The sequence below is a fragment of the Peromyscus maniculatus genome, chromosome 1 (assembly GCF_049852395.1).
Source record: "Peromyscus maniculatus bairdii isolate BWxNUB_F1_BW_parent chromosome 1, HU_Pman_BW_mat_3.1, whole genome shotgun sequence".
Classification (NCBI taxonomy): domain Eukaryota; kingdom Metazoa; phylum Chordata; class Mammalia; order Rodentia; family Cricetidae; genus Peromyscus; species Peromyscus maniculatus.
In genome coordinates this window covers 13,733,657-13,757,334 of record NC_134852.1, presented here as the reverse complement: position 1 = coordinate 13,757,334, position 23,678 = coordinate 13,733,657, and the positions used below count along the sequence as shown (strand labels likewise).

Sequence of the window (23,678 nt, the reverse complement as noted above, 5' to 3'; positions counted from 1 at the left end):
ATACCTTTCTGCTTTCTACTATCACTCCCTAGGATTAAAGGCCCACTTTCTGGGATTAAAGGCGTGTGTCGCCATGCCTAGCTGTGTCCAATGTGGCCTTGAATTTAGACAGATTCAGAGGGATTTCTGCCTCTGGAATGCTAAGATTAAAGGTGAGTGTGCCACCATTTTCTGGCCTATACATCTAGTGACTTCTGTTCTCTGACCCCAGATAATTTTATTAGGGTACACAATATTTTGGGGATCACAATACCACCACAATTTGTAATAGCCAGAACTTGGAAACAACCTGATACCCCACATTTGCAGAATGGATAAAGAAAATATGGAACATATTCACAGTGGAGTATTACTCAGTAGAGAAAAACAGGGTGGAGATACAGAGTTGTGAGACTGGGTCTCCTTGTCACAATTTGGCCTGATCTCACTCTGCAGGCTGACATGCCATTGACTACACTGCAATCCTCCTGGCACAGTCTCCCCAGTGCTGGGATAAGTTTACTGAGTCAACATGTCTGGTTTATGAGGAAGGATTTTCAAACAACTTTTACTTAATAGAGTGTATATGGCTGTTAGTAAAGCTGTCTTCTGTTTGTCATGTTGACTGTGGTTTTCAGCAGTTGAAGAGCACAGACCAGGGATCCTTAGGATCCCTAAAGATCAACAGGAAAGGAGAAATAGTGGGGAAGCCTGCAATCAAAACTTCATTTACATGCCTCAACCAGATACGAGAGTCCATTAAAAAGGTATGAAAGATTACACAAATAAAATTTAGGAGGTACAAGCCAACAAATGTGACCACCAGCATGAGGATGGTGTGGGCTGCTCTGGTCTCAGCATGGCCTCGGTGGTTCTGATTGGCAGTGAGGATGTGCTGTGTTCGCTGGTGATGCCTATGGAGGAGAAGCACCATGGAGACACTGGTCCAGACCATGATGCTGATGAATGTGGCATCATGGGAAAAAAGCAAGAAGACAAAGCCTGCACTGAATCCAGGTGTGGAGCAGACCCACTTGCCTTGATTGTGAGTGTCATTGCCTGTGCTCTGTGGACCACTGACTTTGATTGGAATGTAGACATTATTTAAGAAACTGAACAACCAACAATTGTAACAGGAATAACTCAGGGCATCGGGGGCTCTTCCTCGGAGCATCTGACTACCCCAGTGACTAGGAACAAGAGTGAGAAACTGATGGATGCTCAGGACACAGGTGGAGCACATGTTTGTGCTTCGAGCCACCAAGCGAATGAAGAACTCAATTTTGCATTGCAGGTTAGTAGGAGGACTCCTTGGAACAAACACCATCACGTTGTTTGGAAATGCAGTAATTAGGAGAAGGAAGGCATTGGCCACAGCCAAGTTGGTGACAATGACCTGTGTGGGCCTCAGTCGAGAGCCAGTAAAGATGGGAGAGAAATTATGCACAAACAGAAGAATGTTGGCCAGTGTTCCACACCCAATCTCGAAAAGCAGGAGTGTCTGGAGAGCCAATTCCTCAGTGGCTTTTAGAGTTTTATTCTGAGAGGACATGGAGACAACCTCTGTGCAGCCTGAGTGATGACCATGAGAAAAACTGCTGTATTTAAAACACTTCTCAATGTCTGAGCATTAGAATGATTTGAGTCTTTACTTCTTCTATGAAGGGAGACACTACTGTATCACAGTACAGGAGCTTGTCCTGGAGAACACAGCATAGACAACTCAGACTATTACTTTGTACTTTATGTACTTTCCCTCACCTCATGTTGGAAGTGTATTAGCGATTCAGTTGTATCATTTTTGGTCCACATCACACCTATTATAACACAGTAAGGCATATAAACATATGAACAGTTAACATGGAAACACATTATTTTACCTTTTGAATGAAACATCTTCCCTCAATGATAAAGTGTGTTAAGAAATACAAATTGGAGGTTGGAGAGATGGCTCTTCACAAGACTCATGTTCAAATCCAGCACCCACATGGTCGTTCATAACACCTGTAACATCAGTTCCCCAAGTTGAATGCCCTCTCATGGCTTTTGTGGCACTGCACAAATGTGGTGCCAGACATACAGGCAGTTATAACACTAGATGTATAAAGTAAAATTCCTGTATCTTTAAAATGACAAGAATTCAAACTTGTAATTCTTAAAATCATGTAAGTAAAGTAAGTTGCCAAAAAAAGAACCCATCAGCTTTTGTGAAAATTTTATACAGATCATCAAAGTGATAGAATACAAAATATTTTTTAAATGTAACCAGTTTCCTGATCACAAATATGAACCTCAATTTATACATGTATATCCCCATATACATAAGCAACCTCAAAAGTTACACAAGGGAACTCCTTCGGCAGATAATCATCTTATGTGAAGTGACTGTATGCAGGACTAACTCAAAAAATCTGCAGGCCTCCTATATCTAAATGATAACTGGGTTGAGAAAGAAATAAAGAAAACAACACCCTTCACAATAGCCACAAGGAATATAAAATATCTTGGTGTAACTTTAACTAAGCAAGTGAAAGACCCATATGACAAGAACGTCAAGTGTTTGAAGAAGAATACTGCAGGAGTTACCAGAAGATGGAAGGATCTAACATGCTCCTGGATTGGTAGAATTAGCATAGTAAAAATGGCCATCTTACCAAAAGCAATATACAGATTCAATGCAATCTCCATGAAAATTCAAACATAATCCTTTACAGACCTCGAAAGAACAATACTCAACTACACATGGAAAACCAAAAACCCAGATAGTTAAAAGAATCATGTACAAAAGAACTTCCAGAGGTACCATCATACAAGATGTCAAGCTGTACTAATGAACAATAGTAATAAAGCCCACATGTTATTGGCATAAAAACAGAAAGTTTGATTGATCTTGGAATAGAATCAAAAATGGAATTGAAGACCCATACATAAAACAATACACCTATGGACACCTGATTTTGTCAAGGAATAGAAATTATACAATGGAAAATAGGAAGTATCTTCAACAAATGGTGCTGATCTAACTGAATGTCTGAATGTAGAAGATTGCACATAGATCCATATCTATCACAATGTACAAAACTCAAGTCCAAGTGAATCAAAGAACTCAACATAAATTCACCTGCACTGAACCTGATAGAAGAGAAAGTGGGGAATAGCCATGAACAATTGGCACAGAAGACCATTTGCTGAATATAACACCAATAATGCAGACACTAAGATCAACAACTAATAAATGGGACCCCATGAAACTGAAAAGCTTCTGTCAAGGCAAAGGACACTGTCAATAGGACAAAATAGCAGCCTTCAGAATGGGAAAGATCTTCACCAACCCACATCTCACAGAGGGCTTATTCCCAAAATATATAAAGAACTCAATTTACACACACATATGGAAAAATCCCCAGGTACCAAAGTATTTCATTTATTCATAATTCTGTGTATCTTCCCTATTTTAATGAGGAAGCAGAAACTGGAGAGAAAATGAGCCATCACCAGCTTCTCTCAGCCACACTCAAAATGTGGTGAAAAACCATCACAGTTAAACCATTTACACAAATTCTTTGGAAACTCGTGTCTTTGAATCATGTCTTTGAAAGCTCTTATTTAATCTGCAGCTTACTTCATATATTGCTTTCCAGAAAAACCGTCAGCCTCCATTCATCAGTTAAAATTAACCTCCCATACATGGATGTCAAATTCATTGTCATTTTCAACAAAGTGTTTAAACTGTGAAACAGATATTTCCTTGGGATGAAGAAATCATTGACATCATTAGGTAAAGAAGAGACAAAAAGCAACTCTCCTCCTAACCATTAATGTTAACTTCAGAAGAGAATGTTAAGCAGACATCTACAGGTGCAATAATCCCACCTGTCCAGCCACAGCAAGGATAAAGGTGCTCACACACATGAAAGCCACCTCCTAAACACTTACTGAAGAAACAAAGCTCTTATTTATTCTCCATTTTAAGATCCTATCTTCCCTTAGAAAGGTACAAGGAAAGGCTTACCTCTCCAATATTTTCCATGGAACATAATGCACTGGTGTGAATGAACACAGATTACCAGTGCTCATAAAAGGACTGTTTACTAGATGAACATCCCTCAGAGAGTGCATTACTTTGTCATGTGTGGTGTCAGTGACAGTGTTTGCATGGAGACTTTGGGATACCTCCAATGAAGAAAAAAACTGGTCCTCAGGGCAAATCACAATTTTTACCTTGTTAATGATAATGTTTATGACTTTGTTGGATGCTAAGGAATAGCTGTCAGAAGTTAGAAAAAGTTTCCCATGTGTCCTTCGGGAGCATCTAAGTTTTAATATTGTGTTGGAGATGTGTACTCCAGTGTAGATCAAGGGATTTGTTAAACATATTTCCAATGGGGCATATTATACAGTACAGTTTCACACTTTCAAAATCATACTGGCATGAAATCCCTGAGGAAGACCATCAACAAGTCATCAGAAGTCTGGTATTTTCCCATCTGTGAACCAACTAGTGTAGATAAAGAGCCATGAAGTGGAGGTAAGCCAGAACAGAGATGAGTCACACAGTGGCAGACAGCCCCATGGTGGGGTGTGGGGCTTGAAGAAATACTAAACAATAAAAACCATTGTGTCAATCATGCTTAGAGGAGAGAAAGAAGGAAGGGTAATTCAGAGTAGCATGGCTGTGTTCTGTAAGTGCCTGTCCTAGAGTGTGGGATATGGGAAGGGAAAGTACAATAATTTATCAAAGTGTAATTCTTTTACAAATCTCTTCTTCAGCATGTCTTAAGGTGATCCCATCTTTTAGGGGTGGTCCGTCCTCTTGGGGCATAATCTCCTGACAAAGTTATTGGCCCATGTGATGTGAATGGTGAATCTCCAGTCAATCCAGACATTCTACTGTGTTGGATACAATGAGTTTTTCTTTAATTAACTTCTCTGTCACTCTAATTTTTGTACAACAATTATCCCTGGTCAATATCCAGGAATGATGAAGCATCTAACTAGATCAAAGATAAAACATAAAAGGCAATGACATTTGTGGGGTCACTCCCTCTTGTTCTGCTGGCCACCAAATTGAGAGGGGAAAGAGTCAGATGGGACAACAGAAATCTTGGTGACCCATGAGCAGGAATGCAGATAGCTCTTTGGGAGACAGATTTCAGGGAATAAGTTCAATTTTATTCCAGGGTATAAGGAATGTATAAGGTTAGGGAGTTTGGGAACAAACCCTAATTTGCATTAAGGTGCACACCCCTATCACAAGGCTTAGTGTGTGGCTGTAGGGTCCTATAGCAGAGCTCCTAGTACAAGTCTTCTTAGTAGGGATCTGTGCCAAGGACTAAGTTTAAGATGAATCAGGCATTTGGTTTCAGAGACAGCCTTTGGATTAGGTCATTTTTCCAGGCCTGGGGACATTCTCCAGATAAAGCTAGGTAGAGAGCAGGAAGTTCTGCTAGAGGGAGGTGGTTCCATTTTGCTCAGCTTGTAGATAAAGCTGCTAGGCTTCTGGCAGGCTGCAACCTTGACCAGTCAGCCATGGCTTCCAACATCTTCCCGTTTTTAGTTATTAATGGAGAGGCACCACTGTAAACCCTGGGGAATCTGTCGCCTGTGTCAGAAGAATCCAGGGTCTGGTAGTGAACCATGACCGGATTGTTAGTGATTTCAGCAATGGTAGTGATCTGTCACCAGAGTCAATAAATAAGGCAGGGGCCATGCATCCAAATAAACAGCATTATCAGAGGACTGACATAGGGAGGGAGCCAAGAAAATAAAGGGTTATGGATCCAGGTAATTTGCTCTTTGGCTGGAATTTTTAGAGCAGTGCTTTGTGCAGTATTTTCAGGGTATTTACATTGGTTTTAACATTTGATTTGTTTACATAGAAGCCACATTCTTCCCCCAGTACCAAGCAAGTCTCCACATGTTCAGCAGTTACTCTGTCTAGTGTTCTTCTGTTATGGACACAAAACCTGCAGGAGAGTTCATCTGTTTTTGGAATGAATGGAGGCTCTCAGTTGTAGATGTCACAGTCTGATAAAGTCTGTGTCTGAAGTCTCCAGCCAGAGGATGTGTCTGGGTGATGGCAGTTGTTGTAGCCCCAGAAGATCCAAGGGAGATGACAAGTCTTATTCCTACCAGTACAGGAAGGAATAACATTTGTCTTTGGTTAACAGCTGTGTTCCTTCCCCCTCATCAGATAGATATTCCTGTGGAATAATCACAAGTGGTGTACAAAACCCTGTCAGGGGGTGTCTATTCAGTATGTTTTACAGAAAGTACATCATACACACCCTAAGGCTTGCCAGCAATTCTATGTTCCTTCCAATAAATTTCATCTCTTTATTCAAGTCTTCTTTTATTGTAATTACTCCCAAACTCCAATATCGCTGCCCACAGGTTTATGCATTTTGGGTCATGCACTATGACATGGAGACACTGCCAGGTCTTATCTCACAAAGAAAAGTGACTCTACATCCCCACCATCCATCCACCCACCACCTTCAACTTGTGTTGGGACATCCCTTCTCCCTTACCTGTCCATGCTGAAATTTTAAGCTGGTTGGTCACTCACGGACTTTCCGCTGGTATCAGCAGCACCTCTGAGTTCACATTTTTGTCACACCCCCATAGATGGTATTGCCTCTATTGCCCCAGTGGTCACATCTTGACAGGCTGTTCAGAATTATAGCAAGCATGGTCAGGCACTTCGTGAGACAATCCATAAGGACTTCTTCAAACTGATGTTCTTCACACATCCTGGGGTAGTAACTGGAAGAGAGTGAAGTCATGCATCTGGAACATGGTTCTTGATTGTCTTCATCACTCCACATTTCTTAGAGCCTCCCAGGGACTCTCAATGATTCAGTGGAAGGTCATAGTCTGTGATCCATTTTCCTATGTTATCACTCCCCTCCAAGTCCTGCTGCAATCTGTCAGGATATCTATGGGTTGTCATATGACAGACACATGAACTTCCACACCAGTGTTTACTGTCTATTTTACCAAGATCAGATCCCATGTGAGTTATTGTTCGTAGTACCAACCAATCTGTGAATCTTTACTGTGAGGTCAAAGACTGTGCACTCCCTAGCCAAGTGAAATTTCCTCAGCTATCACAATTCATATCAGTGGAGATTCATTAGGGAAATTTCTTTAAATGGTAAAAATAGAACTACTGTGTGTTCTGAAAACTGACATCCTAATTTATATTCTCAGATTTACATTGTACAAGGAGAAATTGACCACTCAAGTTGTCCCCTGACATTCACATTATACCACAGCACATGTGCACATGTGTACATACAAAAAACCATGTCATATAAAATTTCAAAAGCCTGTGTTTAAGGGTCTCAGTGCTGTGACAAGACACCATGACCAAGGATCCCAATTAAAGGAAGTGGCTAACTGAGCTAATGAATTCAGAGTGTTTGAGACCTTGACTGTAGAATAGAGGAATGATGACAGGAAAAGCTGAGAGTTCACATCTTGATACTCAAGAAGTGGGAAGAAAGTGAACTTGTGGTGGTGAGAGGCATTTAAAGTTTAAATAAACTTTATACTTTAACCTTGGCCCAGGTGATAAACCTCCACAAAAAGGACACACATCTTAATCCTTTCCAAATCGCAACCACCTGGAAAGCTAGTATTAATATGGAGGAGACTATATATGGCACATCTTATACAAACCACAACAGCATGAAAGTGAGATAGTGAGAGTCCACAGAGATGCTGTGCAGGCAGAGAGAGTGGTTGATGACAAAGGAGGAAAAATTGGGCTCTAGGAAACCATCGCCTAAAGATCTAAGATGCACTTGGCATGCACTGTCTTCTAGAACCTCCAGGGAATAAGCTGGGGACTACTGGATAACAGATCTCAGATTATGAGTTTGATTTTAAATATGTGTGTGTGTGTGTGTGTGTGTGTGTGTGTGTGTGTGTGTGTGTGTGTGTGTGTTTAAAATTTCAGTAGCAAAGCATATTTAGGAAGGTCCCAAAACAGAATGGATGTCTAAAGCATGTCTCAGGGATTGGCATGGTTTGGCACACTCTGCTGTTCAAGATAATGAGAGGTTGCACAAAAGAAGAAATTCATTTGAGTTTAAAAGAAAAATAGCTTAGTCTTCTGTTACAGTTTCATTTGGGGCATTGAAACTACACCAGAGCTATAGTTAACCCTTTACTTCTTGAAGATCAAGACTACTAGAAGATATTTTCCTCAGGGATCAATTGGTCTTGCAGGAGCCTCTAGTTCTTTTAGCCTTTCTTCTACAAGCTGATACATCCAAGTGAGAATGTGTCAAAGGCCTTGCTAGATCATGGCTTTGCTTGGGATCACAGAGGGAAAGTCTCCTTTATCTTGCTCATCATCTCTGTAGACCGGACACTGGTTAGAGTCTACCTAGTAGGGTCTCCATGGCTTCCATGAATTAGGGGGCAGGTGACTTAACAAGGCTGTGGGATATTTTATGAAATGCTCCATGTTCCTCCAGGAGTTGGCTGACGTTGGAGGATCACCCCTCTTAATCCCACTGTCCACAGCAGTACAGACTTGAAAGTATCCTTACTGAGAACCTGGGAGGGCACTTGTGTCAGTCTGGTATTTGTTACATTATTGTTATTTTACATGTATGAATGTTTGCTTGAGTGTGTGTGTCTGTGCACCACATGCATGCCTAGCACCCTGAGTGTCAAAAGAGGACACTGAGTCTTTGGACCTGGAACCACAGGTGGCTGTGAGCCATCACATAGGTCCTGAGACCTGAACCTTGGTCTTCTGTAAGAAAAACAACTCTCTTAACTGCTCAGCCATATCTCCAGCCAAGACTGGTATTGTTCTCTCCTTCATAATATTTATATAGAGCTGGGGCAGCAGCTAACACTTTTAATGCACACTGACTGAATGCCTTTTTTGTTCTTTTAAAGCAGAACTTGAAAAACTTACCAAGGGTGGATCATTACTTTCAGAGAACTCCAATAACTTCATTGTGTTGAATTTTAAGCTTAGAAAGTCACGATCACAGGTGCCATATGAACATCTCATCTTTCACATTCAATTCATGCCATACTTAGTATTGGTAAGGATTTCCAGGTTTCTAACAGGTGCTGGGGAAACAATCTGCCATTTTAATTATTATACACAAATCCTTCTTTGCTAAAATATTTCCTTTTTACCATCTTTCCATAATTATATTTTTTCTACATCCTTGTTTCTTTTCATTTCGTATCCTTCCTACACATGATGAAACATGATAAAATTAGTGGGATATAAAAATAGTTAAAAAAGAAAGTTTAATCCAAAACAGCATACATAGCACAATGACATAAATTAGCGTTACTAGAATGCATAATATAAAATTGCAAAGCTTTAGATGTTCCCAGTAGATGTCAATGACAACAATGTCCGACAGCAATATTTTCTTCCTTGTATAGTCCAGGAAATATTCTCACATAGGCATTGGCACTCAATGTGGATGCGGCACAGAAGACATGAGTTGATTCCAGGATGACAGGCTGGACACAAATCACATAAGAATCACTAAGATTTCTTATACTTCATCAAAAGAAGATACACACACACACACACACACACACACACACACGAGAGAGAGAGAGAGAGAGAGAGAGAGAGAGAGAGAGAGAGAGAGAGAGAGAGAGACCTACACATAATCCTTAATAAGCCAACAGATGAATCCAAACCATACAGAGCATGTTATCTTCAGGGTTTAGATTTTAGGGTAGAGATGTACTCCTCCTTGTCTGTTCATGGATGCTGCTGCTGAGAGAATCCTACAGCAGCATATAGTATATTGGAGGTGAGATAGATTTATCACATCATTCTCTATTTTTTTAATTAGTCGTATTTTATTTTTTTTTCAAGTTTGACATTCTGTCTGTATTTTTTCTTTTTTAAAATAAGTTTTATTCATTTTACATACCAGTCACAAATCCCCACATCACTCCTCTCAGCCCTACAGGTTTCCCTCACCCAAACACCGCCCATTCCCTCTTATGAAAATGTGAGGCCTCCCATGAGGAGTTAGCAGAGTTAGGTCCATTTGGTAGAGGCAGGTCAAAGCCCCTCCCCCTGCCTCTAATGATGTATTACATCATTCTTACATATACAATGAAGATAGTGATCTAACTAGATGACAATTGGTCTAAGTAGAAAATGGTTATTCTGTGAGTCACCCTCAATTCCCAAAAGCTACACCAAGAATTCAAAAATGTAGCATTAAGAATGATAAAGTGTGCTGAAACCAGACCATAGAATACACTATCAGGAGGATGAGAGAATAATCAGGGGAAGATGAAGTCCTATAGGACTTCATAGGAAACTAGGCTTTTCATTTTGACTTTCAGTGATGAAGTGTAAAAACTCACGTCATAAGTCCCAGAAACGAAGTTTCCATGTCTTTATTGATATTTATCCCCACAGGAACATTTCCTTAGGTAAAATTAAAGAATGTTTACCTGGAAGTGTGAGAAGCAACCATTCAATCCACAATACTCTCCCTATTCAACATGGTGGCATTTCAGATAAATACATGGGAAACAAAGACACAAAAGACCAGGAGGACATATATTTATTTTTCCGGTACCTTATTATCCAGGATAGAAAAACATGTCTGTTTTCAACTTTGAAGTTTACATCTGTCCATTGACAGCAATACACCAATATATAAGGTTATTAGCTTTGTTTACATGAGATAACATTTGTATAAACTCTTCACATGACAAGATAGGAATGTTTTTACAGGACCACTGGTAAAGAACAGATTATCAAGTATATGCATTAATTGAGGTCATGGAATCCTCTAATCCATCAATGCTAACACATTGACTACATAAGATAAGTGTAAGTTATGTCATAACTGGCTCTTTGATCTTTCCTTCCTTCCTTCATTCCTTTATTCAATCTTTCTTTCCTTCTTTCTGTCTTTCTTTGTTCCTTTTCTTTGTGGGGGAGATGGTTAGAGAGTTTTGAGACTGCGGCTCTGTATCAGAATTGGTCCAGTATCTCACTCTATAGCATTGGGTTATACCATTAATTATATTTCTGTTTTCCTGGCTAAAATTCCCTAATTTTTTTAGGTCCTTGTGGGACCTAAAAAATTTAAGAAGCAGAAATCCCAACTTTTGATGTTGCAACCAGAAGTCTTGGTCAAGTGCAGAGGGATGTGTGAATTCTATTTTTAAAAAAAGCCCACAGTGACAGGAATTCCACAGGCCAGCCATAGGAAGATGGAGAGTCTCCTGAGGGGTGAAGGCTTTTCCCTGAACTCAATCACTTCAGAAACACAGCTCTGACCCACCCTGACAAGGAAGACGACTCCAGTCGCCAACTATTTTCCTGAGACAGAATTCGACACAGTAATCATGTTTCACATAGTATCTACAGAGCTTTGTGCAGGAAGTTTTCAATACAGGTGAGTCCAGGATGCCAGTCTTCATAAAGGGCAGGTGTCTGGCCCTGATATACCTCAGAAAGACCATTAAAATGACACCTTTTAGTGGCAGCATCTGCATGGTTAGAGTTTGGGTTGGCTCTAAGGAAGAACAGGTTTTCTCCCCATAGCAATCACCACAAACAACTTTTGGTGGTTACTAAGGAACAGCTGGGCAGAAGTTAGAAAAGGTTTGCATGTTTCATTTTTGATAATCTATGTTTGGAACTGATGTTGATATTAGTTATGGAAATGTGTACTTGGGGATGGATCAAGGGATGCATTTATGGTATTACCTATGGGGTGGTGTACATTGCACAGTGTAAGTAAATCGGTTGCAACAACTCTGGGTTTGGTCCTAGATTTTGGCACCAAAATATGAGTTTTCCAACTCTGGGGAAATGTGTCCTGACTACCTGGGGAGTCAGGCAACACCTTGAGCTGCTAATGAGAGCTCTTGATGGCTGAAGCTGCAAAGAAACAGTTTAGCCCTGGAGGCTGAAGTATCCCAGACACCTCCAGCTGCTCAGAACAACAGCTCTGCCCTGAAGGTGTTCTGGACACCTGGAGTTGTTTAGCAGAGCCCTGACATTTGGAAGTGCAAAGAAGCAGCCCAACCCTGGAAGGGAAATTTTTCTGACTTCTCATGAAAGTCAGGACTGGAACTGATTCAGCAGGGAAGGGTATCCTGACTATTTGGGAAAGTCTAGGTATACCTGATGTGATGGGGGATGGTCTTCCTGCCGGATACAGCAATCCTGCTCCTCTCCTGGAGAGCAGCTACAGCGGAGCTTCGCTCAGCCCCCAGTTGAGGGGTCTTCCTAGCAGAGCTCTGCTTCTCCTGCCTAAGATGTTGCTTCTTTTGCTTCACTCTGCAAAAGGGGAAAAGCCTGCAGAAATGTAGTAATCTTCTTGAGCTCCGGAGAAAAGTGTTACTTTTTCAGCTCTCTCTTGCTCTGACCACTTAGGGACATCTCAGCAAGGATCTTCTCTATGCCAGTGAATAAAGATCTTCACACCCAAAACTCTTTTGAGAAAGAAATTTATTTGAGAAAGAGGAGTCCAAGAGAGTAGCTGCCTCTACCAGGTTGGAGAGAACAGCCATTTTTCTAACTGACCAGGCAGGGCAGTTTACACAGGAAAGCCTGGGCGTGGAATCAACCAGGAGTTGACTTGGGGTCCAGGATTCTGCTGTCCTGCTCTGTGATTGGTGGGTTTCACAAGCCAGTTGGCCAGGGACAGAGATGGCTCTGATCTGAACGAGCCAAACTGTGTTTCTTTCTGTTCCGATCTGAGCCATCTTTCCCTAGTTCTTGGCTCCAGAGTCAGGGTGGGGTTCTTTAGCCAGCCCCTTTTCTCCATACACAATACTGTTTCAATCCTCCAAAACCATGCTGAGGACAAGTCCTTTCATAAGGATCATCATTGTGTGAGCTTGAGTCTAGTATATCCTATGCAGGTCCTACATTCTTCTACATGTGGCCTGGGACTATTTAGTGTGTTGGTATAGACCCATAGGAGCACGTGTTTCCTCCAGCAGATTTTGTGAGTTATTTCAGTGTTCACTTGTCTCTACATGAGTCTTAGGCTTGTTTTCTGAGATACCCCTGTATCCTCTGACACTACAGAGGTCTAATGTATTGCCACTGTGCAGAGTATAAATAATCCTGGGTAACTAGCAAGGATATGGATTAGGCAATCAACAACTATAGAGAACCATGTTTGAGTGTGTGTCTGCAGTTCTAGTGTAGCTAGAGTTTTCTCCAGTCCTGCCTGGCCCACTGTTAGGACAAATTTCTCTCACCCAAGAGTCCCAGACCTCAGTCCCTCAGACCCAACCCAGTAAATGGCCGTGGCAGGCTTTTTGTTATCTAGTTCTTCTATCTTAAACTAACCCATTTCTATAAATCTAGACCTTGCCACATGGCTGGTGACTTACTAGTATCTTACATGTTGTTACTCATGGAGGCAGCTGGCAGAATACTGTTCCCAGTATTCTTCTCTACTTGTCCCACCTATACTTCTTGCCTGACTACTGGACAATCAGCATTTTATTTATACAGAGAGATATCGCCAGAATTCTAGCATGTGAAAAGCAAGGGAAAGAGGAATCACATCCTAAGGCTGGCCTTTCCTTTATAATTTCAAATTCAATTCCAGTGATAGTGCACGGGGCTCCTGGTCCCCATGGCCATGTCTAGATTCTGGATATACCTCAGGGACTGTCAACTGACTCAGTGTGAAGTTTAGAACCGTATTACATCACTCACCTCCACAGTTCTGCTGGGACCCTTGGGGGCACCAGCAAGGCACTGTGAGGTCACAGATCCATGACTCTCCACTTCACAACTGGCTTCACAAGTCTGAATGGAATCCTTGTCAGAAGCAGTACTAAAGGTTAATTCTAGCACTGTGCAATCTGCTGAGCACTTCTGTGAGTCTGGAGCTGTGCCCTTTGCAGCAAATCAGGGGTCACTTTAGATACCACATCCAGGAATCAGTCTAAATCTGTGGGAGTTTTGCAAGCAGCTGAAAATAGATGTACCACATGATCCATCTACATCTTTCTTGGACATGCACCCAAAGAACTCTATATACTATTACAGAGACATTTACACACATGCTTATCCATCCCCATTCTGTTCACAATAGCTAGGAAGTGGAACCAGCCAAGATGTCCATCAACTGATGAGTGGACTATGAAAATGTGGTGGGTGCATTTAAACAAAGGAATCATAGTCACTCAAAAAAGAGAAGATGAAATTATGAAACTTGCAGGGAAATTAAGTAAACTAGAGAATAATATGTTAAGTTAGGTAAACAAAGCTCAGGATAAATGGGGCTTGCTTGCTTTCATATGCATATCCTAGCTTCTAATTTTTACATGAGTTTATTTATGTGGGGTGAGTATGCCTCACTGCCAGGAACCTTGAAAGGAGCCCAGCAAAGGTGGGGAATGGGAGAGTAAAAGGATAATGGTGGGAAGGGTAATAAAAGTGTGACAGTGTGATATTAAAGTGCAAAGGGGGAATCACTGGGAGGGGAAGTGAAGTAGGGATGAAGGGCAGGGAGATGGGGAGATGATGTATTGGGGAGGGTCAACCAGGACTATTTGAAAATGCCATAAGGAAGTGGCTGCTTTGTACTCTAACTTCAAAGGCCAAGAGTTGAACAAACTTGTCAGAATCACTATTCATCATGCAAACACAGTTTTCAGAATGAGAACCATCTAACTCCAACCAGAATGGCTCTTAGCAAAAGAACAGAGAAGAGTACCACAGAGCACAGGCTGCTCTTGCAGTGGACCTGGGTTTGATGCCCAGTACCTATGTTAGGGATCTGGCTCTGAGAGAACTGTCGCCCTCCTCTGGCCACAGTGGGCACTACACTCCCATGGACACAAAATATGTTAATAATAGTAGTCATTGGATCAGATATATAGAATACACACAGGTGTATTAACAGACACATACTGATGGAGAAACAGTGTTTGTAAAGCAGTGTATTGTAGGAGCAGGAGAACAGAAAATACAGTGTAGAAGAGAGATGCAGAAGTGGTACAGTCCATGGGAGGCTGTTTGGTATCAAGTGGGCAGTGCTAGAAAAATGATGAGGGGATTTCTGAGAGGGCTTTGTGGGTTGAGGCACTTGTTGTGGATCATCTGAGTTCAATCCCTGGAACCACATAGTGGACATAGAGAACTGACTCCTGAAAGTTACCTCTGACCTCCACACATGGGCCATGGATGTGCGCACATACACACGCACGCACGCACGCAGGCACACACACAATTAAAAAGTAATAAAAGCTTAAACATTCTTTTTAAGAAAGATTTTTTATTGTTTTTATTTCATATGTGTTAATATGCAGTGTCCTGAGAGGCCAGAAGAGGGCATCAGATGCCCTGGGACTGGAGTTACAGATGATTGTGAGCCACTATGAGGGTGCTGGGAGTCAAATCCAGGTATTGTGCAAGGCCTGCAAGTGCTGCTAACCACTGAGCCATCTCTCCAGCCCCAAAAGTCAGTTTAGAGACAGACAGACTGAGCAATATATACGCTGATGTAACTCATATTGGAAAGTCAACCAATGAGACCAAATTTGCACATCATACCATGGAGTTTCAAAATCTAATTATGAGTAACCATATTAATTTGTGGAAGAAAATAGAGAAGAATAATTAAATTTCAGATTAGGAAAGATCATCATAAATGATAAGGTTAATCCAATATATCACATTAAGTTTTAAAACAATTCTACCTCATAGATACCATAGACAAGACATAGAAAAACCCAGTTCTTGGAAAGATTTAAGTATCCACATATTAGAAAAAAATTGTATTTATATACACCACTTATATATAGTCAAGCTCATAAACGTTTTTATATACCTATAAATTATATATAATTATTTTAGGTTCTATAAATTTAAGTATACTCAATTTAAATATACCTAAATTTATCTTGTCTTTTACTGAATCAAATATTGTGTATGTTTATTCATATATTATGTATATACCTTATGTCCATTTATTTTTATATTTATGTATATACTGATGTACAGTCAAGTTCAATCTTCATAATGAGAAAGAAACACATGCTAAGTCCCCCCATTATTATAACCACCATCATTCTTTCCATTCCTGGCATCTTCATCATCATCTTCTCCATCTCCATCCTCCTCATCAACATCATCATATTCATTAAAATATTCATTTCCCACAAGAGGAAGTTCAGCTATTGCATGTAGCCATGGAGATCACCTCGAGTTAGGACCCAAGAAGTGAACCACCCTTCATCTCTTCGGAATCCCTAGCACCCATCAGACACTTTAATTCATTACTAACTATTTCTATGTATTTATCTACAATTGTGTGTGGGGGGGTGCTTATGCTATGTCACATACGTGGAGGTCAGAGGATAGCGTGGGACTTGGTTCTCTCTGTCCACCTTTATGACAGCTCTGGGGATTCAACTCAAGCTGTGAGTTTTGCACAGTGGATGCTCAACCTACTGAAATGCCTCCCAGGCCTTAAGATAAGAATTAAAGAAAGAAGGGAAGGAGTGAGGGAGGGAAGGGTTAAATAGAAGGAGAGGAAACCGTCATCAGAATAAATTGTATGAGAACAGAGTCTACTTTCAATAAAAGGAAACAAATGAAAATTATTTCTTTATTTTTAATGTATGAATGTTTGCACACATGCCTGGAACTGTGAGTAGTCAGAAGAGGGCATTGAATCCTCTGGAACTTGAACCACAGATGTCTGTGAGCCACATGTAGGTACTGTGAACCTAACCCAGGTCTTCTGTGAGAGTAATAAGAACTCTTAACTACTCAGTCATCTCTCCAAGGCTGGTATTAATTTCTACTGGATAAGATTTAGACAGATCTGGAAAATAAAACCTAATAAAGCCTAATCCATTCAAATACATACCAACTGGACAAATATTTTGTTCTTTAAGGCAGTACTTGAAAGACTTACCAAGGAAAGACCAATACTTGGAAAGAATCCCATTTTAATTCAATGTATTGCACTTTGACCATACAAAGATATGATCCCAGATGATATATTGACATCCCACCTTTCCTTTCCATTCATAAATTACTCAGCACTTCATAACTTGGTCAGGCTTGCACACTGTCTTGCTGATGCTGGGAAATCATCAGCCATGTTAACATTTATACACATTTTTTGCTACAAATATATTTTCGTTTTCACACCTTTTCTACAATATCTTTTCCTGTGTCCTGTTTCCTTTTTGTTTTTTCCTTTCATCGTATGATGAAACAGAGCAAAATAGTGAATTAAGTTAAAAGGAAAGTTGGCTCCAAACTATTTGTGTAATATCATAGCAATATATTAATATCTCCAGTATACAGTGTTCAGATATAAAGTGTTGTATATTCCCCTGCAAACACCATATACAACAGGTCACTCAACAATATTTTCTGCATTGTACAGTCCAGAAAATGTTCTCACATTTGCATGCTTGTGGTCTCCTTTGAGAAATAATAGCAGATAGATCAAAGCAAATATCAACCAATAGAAGTTGACAACATCCAAAAGAAAAACAAGGAAAAGCCCTGATAAAATGCCATCTTGAGTCAATGGCTGAGGAGTTTTAGACATATGTCCCCTCTATCCTGTAGGTGGATGAGCAGAACATTACTGTTTCTATTGTAGACATCATTATATCTAGAGATGGACAATAGACCCCTCACATTGAAACAGTTTTCCCCTCAGTTGAAACAAGGAGCATAATGTCTTTCCTCTTGCCCTGTTTTGCTGTTCACATTGGTGCTTGTCACAGAATCAGAGCCCATCCTCACTCAGGGAGGGATGTTAGAGGACTGTTGAAACCAAGTGTCTGTGCCTCAACTGAGTAGACCCAACCCCATCTCCTGAGCCTGCTTCTCAGTGACCTCACAGAGCACCTGGAAGTGCACACACAAAAGTCTTTAGATCCTCTGTATAGTGGAAGGCTGCAAATGATGACTCTTTGTAGATAACCAGTGACTCTAGAGGGAACCAGCTGTGTGTGCTGTACCTGTGTGTTATTCTGGACAGAAGATTTACATGCTGAGAATGACAGGATGGACCCTACACACCTGAGAATATCTAATTTCCTCATGCTTCATCAAAAGTAAGTTTACACACACACACACACACTCACACATACACACACACCTATATATTATCACTATGTAGCCAACAAATGAATCAACACCCTGCAGTGAATATTACCTTCACATTTGGACTTTGGTATGGAGATGTGCTCTTCCTTGTCTGCTCATGGTTGTTGCTGCTGCTGAGAGAATCCTACTGCAGTGTATGGCATACTAGAGGTGATATAGATTTATTATATCATCTTATATATTCTGTGACGTATACCATGGTTGTTCTAACCAGAATATGATTATTTTGTGGTTCACCCTTTATTCCTAAATGAATGCCCACCATTAACAAAAAACAGTAATATTAAAAATTATAACTGTGCCCATATCGGGCAACAGAGTATAACATAGGACACAGGCAAAATAAAGAGGGAAAATAAACCAAATGAGTCTATCAGGCAACTAGGAGCTTTGTTTTGATTTTCAATGATAAAAAGTAAAATATCATGCAATGAATCCCAGAAATAAAGCTTATAGAGTTTTATAGATATTTGTCCATCTAGAAAAATTTCTTTAGTGAGAGATAATGAATGTTTACCTGGATATGTGAGTAACAGTCTATCATTACACATTTTTCCTACCTAACATGCCAGCATTTAAGATAAACATATGTTTGGTAAAGACACAAAAAAGAAGCAGGGCCTGTTAATATTTTCTGGGTGCTTTATATGGGTCTAGGTCCTAGACTCTAGGATAAGCACACATCACTATTTTCAACTGTAAAATTCATGTCTGCCTATTAAAAATTATATGCCAATACATATGGGTTATTAGCCTCATATATATGAGATAACATTTCTGTAATCTGTTCAAACAACAAATGCAAATGTGTTTGGACATATGGCAGGTAAGGGAAAATGTACAAGAATGTGGATATAGGGGCTGGAGAGACAGCTTAGAGATTAAGAGCACTAACTGCAAATTCAGAGGTCCTGAGATCAATTCCCAGCAACTACATGGTGGCTCACACTTATCTATAATGAGGTCTGGTGCCCTCTTATGGTGAGCAGACATACATGCAAATGGAATACTGTATACATAATAAGTAAAGAAATTTTTTTAAAAAGAAAAAAGATATGGATGCACAGTGTGCAGTATGGATTGCATTTGCTCTAATACAATATATGAACACATTAATTTCCTAGGACTGTTGTGAATATTTATAGGATGACTGCTGTATTTTTACATTCTGCTTTCTCTCATTAGTTAATATATCTTCTTTCTCTCTTAGGGTGCAGATACAGTATTGTGAGACTGGGTCTCCTTATCACAAGTTAGTCTGCATCTCACTCTACCTTCTGACATGCCATTGGGTACATTGCAATCCTCCTGGCACAGTCTCCCTAGTGCTAAATATGTTTAGTGAGTCAACATGTCTGGTTTATGAGCAAAGATTTGCAAACAACTTTTACTTAATAGAGTGTATATGGCTGCTAGTAAAGCTGTCTTCTATGTTTGTCATGTTGACTGTGGATTTCAGCAGTTGAAGAGCACAGAACAGGGATCCTTAGGATCCCTAAAGATCAACAGGAATGGAGAAATAGTGGGGAAGCCTGCAGTCAAAACTTCATTTACATGCCTCAACCAGAGACGAGAGTTGACAAAAGAACCATGAAACAAGTTGCAAATGCAGTCTAGAACATAAAAGCTTACAAAGGTGACCACCAGCATTAGGATGGTTTGGGCTGCTCTGGTCTCAGCATGGCCTCTGTGGTTCTGATTGGAAGTGAGGATGTGCTGTGTTCGCTGGCGATGTCTATAGAGGAGAAGCACCATGGAGACACTGGACCAGACCATGACACTGATGAATATGGCATCATGGCAAAAACGCAAGATGACCATGCCTACACTGAATCCAGATGTGGAGCAGACCCACTTGCTGTTATTGTTAGTGTCATTGCCTGTGCTCTGTGGACCACTGACTTTCATTGGAATGTAGACATTATCTAAGACACTGAACAACCAACAACTGTAACAGGAATAACTCAGGACATTAGGGGCTCTTCCTCGAGGCTTCAGCCTACCCCAATAACCAGGAGCAAGAGTGAGGAACTGATGAAAGCTCAGGGCACAGGTGGAGCACATGTTTGTGCTTTGGACCACAAGGGGAATGAAGAACTCAATTTTGCATTTCAGGGTAGTTGGAGGACTCATTGGAACAAAGCCCATCATCTTGTTTGGAAATGCAGTAATGAGGAGAAGGAAGGCATTGGCCATAGCCAAGTTGGTGACAATAACCTGTGTGGACCTCAGTCGAGAGCCAGTAAACATGGGAGAGATATTATAGAAAAACAGAAGAATGTTGGCCAGAGTCCCAGTTCCAACCTGGAAAAGCAGGAGCATCTGGAGAGCCAATTCCTCAGTTGTTTTTAGAGCTTTACTCTGAGAAGTCATGGAGAGCACTTCTGTGCAGCCTGCAGTGAAGACCAGGAGGAACACTGCTGTCTTCAAAATACTTCTCAGCCTGGCGGTGGCGGCGGCGGCGGCAGCAGCAACAGCAGCCGCAGCAGCAGTGCATGCCTTTATTCCCAGCTACACAGAGAAACCCTGTCTCGAAAAAAAAAATTCTCAATCGTTGGAGCATTAGAATGATTTGAGTCTTTACTTCTTCTATGGAGGGAGACACTACAGTATCACAGTACTAGAGAACACTGCAAAGACAACTCAGAGTATTATTTTGTATTTTCCCTCACCTCATGATGGAAGTGTATTAGTGATACAGCTGTATCATTCTTGGTCAACATCACACCTATTGTAAAACATTATGGCATATAAATACATGAACAGTGAACATGGTAACACATTTTTTTAATCTTTTGAATGCAGCATTTTCCCTCAATGATAAATTGTATTAAGAAATACAGATGTGGCCAACAGGGTCATACAGGCCCGGCGGCAGCCGACAGAGACATAAAGGCCACGAGCCCAGCAACAGTGACAAACAGAGGACGGAACCAGAACAAATCTGACCACTCTGTCTGAGGACAACCCTGGGCCCAGCTGCTTATCCTGCAAAACCCAACAACTTGGAGGTGTTGGCTCAGCTGAAATCCATCCAGGAGAGGATTCAGATCCCTACAGTTTGAAGTCTGAAGAAACAAGATCAGCTGAGGAGTTGACAAATGAACAAAACGTGACCTGGGAACACAGAAGAAAGCGCTGCCCAGCCACCAAACCAGATCACCAGAATCATAAGTATATACTTCACTGACTGAGATCAACTGCCCCTGAAGAAACAGCCCAATAGCACCAATTTAACCAAGAACTCCTACTGAACCAAGACTAAAAATTAGAACAAGGGAGGCACTCTCAGACACAGACACCACCTGCACTGAGCAGAGGAAGAGATGAGTAGACATCAGTGCAAAAATACAGGCAACAACATAAAGACCTATATGGCAAAATCAGAACCTAGTGATTCTACACCTGCAAGACCTGAACATACCAAGACAGAAGAAACAGAAGAAAACAACCCTAAAAACAACTTTAAGAAGATGATAGAGACCCTTAAAGAAGAGATAAAACATTCCCTTAAAGAAGAAATAAAAAATTCCCCTAAAGAGGTAATGAAAAACTCCATTAAAGAGGGAGTAAAAAACTCCCTTAAAGAAATGGAAGAAAAAATGAACAAAAAGTGGGAAGAAATCAAAGAAAGCCAAGAAAAAGCAATTAAACAGATGAAAGAAACATTCCAAGATCTGAAAAATGAATTTGAGACAATAAAGAAAACACATGCTGAGGGAATGCTGGGAATAGAAATCCTGACTAAATGAACAGGAACTACAGAAACAAACATAACCAACCAATTGCAAGAGATGGAACAGAGAATCTCTGGCACTGAAGACACAATAGAGAAAATAGATTCATCAGTCAAAGAAAACACTAAAGACAAAAAAGTCGTAACACTAAACGTCGAGGAAATTTGGGACACCATGAAAAGACTAAACCTAAGAATAATAGGGATAGAAGAAGGAGAAGAATACCAACTCAAAGGCACAGAAAATATATTCAACAAAATCATAGAAGAAAACTTTCCTAACCTAAAGAAAGAAATACCTATGAAGATACAAGAAGCTTACAGAACACCGAATAGGCTGGATCCAAAAAAAATTTCCTTGCCACATAATAATCAAAACACTAAACACAGAGATCAAAAAAAAATATTAAGAGCTGCAAAGGAAAAAGACCAAGTAACACATAAAGGCAAACCCATCAGAATAACACCAGACTTCTCAATTGAGACTATGAAAGCTAGAAGATCATGGACAAATCTTATGCAGACACTAAGAGACCACGAATGCCAACCCAGACTATTATACCCAGCAAAACTCTCAATCACTATAGGCAGAGTAAATAAGATATTCCAGGATAAAACCAGATTAAATCAATACCTGTCCACAAACCCAGCCCTACAGAAAGCACTAGAATGGAAAATCCAACCCAAAGAAGCTAAACACATCCATGAAAAATCAAGCAATAGATAATCCCACACCAACATACACCAAAGAAGGACAACACAACACAACCACAAAAAATAACAGGAATTAACAATCACTGGTCATTAATATCCATCAATATCAGTGGTCTCAACTCACCTATAAAAAGACACAGGCTAATAGAATGGAAAAGAAAACAGGACCCATCCATCTGCTGCATACAAGAAACACACCTTAACTTCAAAGACAGACACTACCTCTGAGTAAAGGGCTGGGAAAAGGCTTTCCAAGCAAATGGACCTAAGAAACAAGCTGGTGTAGCTATCCTAATATCTAATAAAATAGACTTCAAACTAAAATCAATCAAAAGAGATCAGAATGGACATTACATATTTACCACGGGAAAAATCCACCAAGATGAAGTCTCGATTCTAAACATTTATGCTCCAAATACAAAAGCACCCACATTCATAAAAGAAACACTACTAAAGTTTAAAACGCACATCAAACCCCACACATTAGTAGTGGGAGATTTTAACACACCACTCTCACCAAAAGACAGATCTACCAGACTGAAACTTAACAAAGAAATAAAGGACCTAACAGATGTTATGACTCAAATGATCTTAATAGATATCTACAGAACATTCAATCCTAACACAAAAGAATATACCTTCTTCTCAGCACCACATGGAACCTTCTCAAAAGTTGACCACATGCTTGGACACAAAACAAATCTCAACAGATACAAAAAAATACTGGAATAACCTCCTGTATCTTATCAGACCACCATGACTTAAAGTTACACCTCAACAACAACAAAAATTACAGAAAACCCACAAACTAATGGAAACTGAATAATGCCCACCTGAAACATCAGTGGGTCAAGGAAGAAATAAAGAAAGAAATTAAAGATTTCCTAGAATTCAATGAAAATGAAAGTACAACATAGCCAAACTTATGGGACACTATGAAAACAGTGCTAAGAGGATAATTCATGGCTCTAAATGCACACATAAAGAAGATGGAGCAATCCCATACCAATGAATTAACAGCACAACTGAAAGCTTTGGAACAAAAAGAAACAAACTCATCCTGGAGAAATAGATGCCAGGAAATAATCAAATTGAGGGCTGAAATCAATG

The 23,678-nt window shown here is 40.3% G+C and overlaps 2 protein-coding genes across 3 annotated transcripts; both read right to left on the bottom strand.

The window, feature by feature from the left end:
• Positions 1-613: 613 nt before the first annotated feature.
• On the bottom strand, positions 614-1,531 carry LOC121825858 (vomeronasal type-1 receptor 4-like). The gene has a single exon (XM_042269610.2). It carries the CDS (start codon positions 1,529-1,531, stop codon positions 614-616), a length of 918 nt encoding a protein of 305 aa, XP_042125544.1.
• Positions 1,532-16,752: 15,221 nt separating this feature from the next.
• LOC143266689 (vomeronasal type-1 receptor 4-like) lies at positions 16,753-20,491 on the bottom strand. Of its 2 annotated transcripts, XM_076564798.1 has the most exons (3): positions 19,592-20,491; positions 18,149-18,167; positions 16,753-16,790 (listed from the first exon to the last, which is right to left on the bottom strand). In XM_076564798.1, exons 1-3 carry the CDS (start codon positions 20,489-20,491, stop codon positions 16,753-16,755), a joined length of 957 nt encoding a protein of 318 aa, XP_076420913.1. The 2 variants fall into 2 exon arrangements, with proteins under 2 accessions (XP_076420913.1, XP_015846779.3); XM_015991293.3 differs by lacking the exons at positions 16,753-16,790; positions 18,149-18,167 and having other exon boundaries at positions 19,478-20,491.
• Between the last annotated feature and the right edge of the window lie 3,187 nt (positions 20,492-23,678).

Excerpts from the sequence above, each read along its gene's own strand:
- LOC143266689 (XM_076564798.1), bottom strand. The coding sequence starts at position 20,491 with ATGACTTCTCAGAGTAAAGCTCTAAAAACAACTGAGGAATTGGCTCTC.
- LOC121825858 (XM_042269610.2), bottom strand. The coding sequence starts at position 1,531 with ATGTCCTCTCAGAATAAAACTCTAAAAGCCACTGAGGAATTGGCTCTC.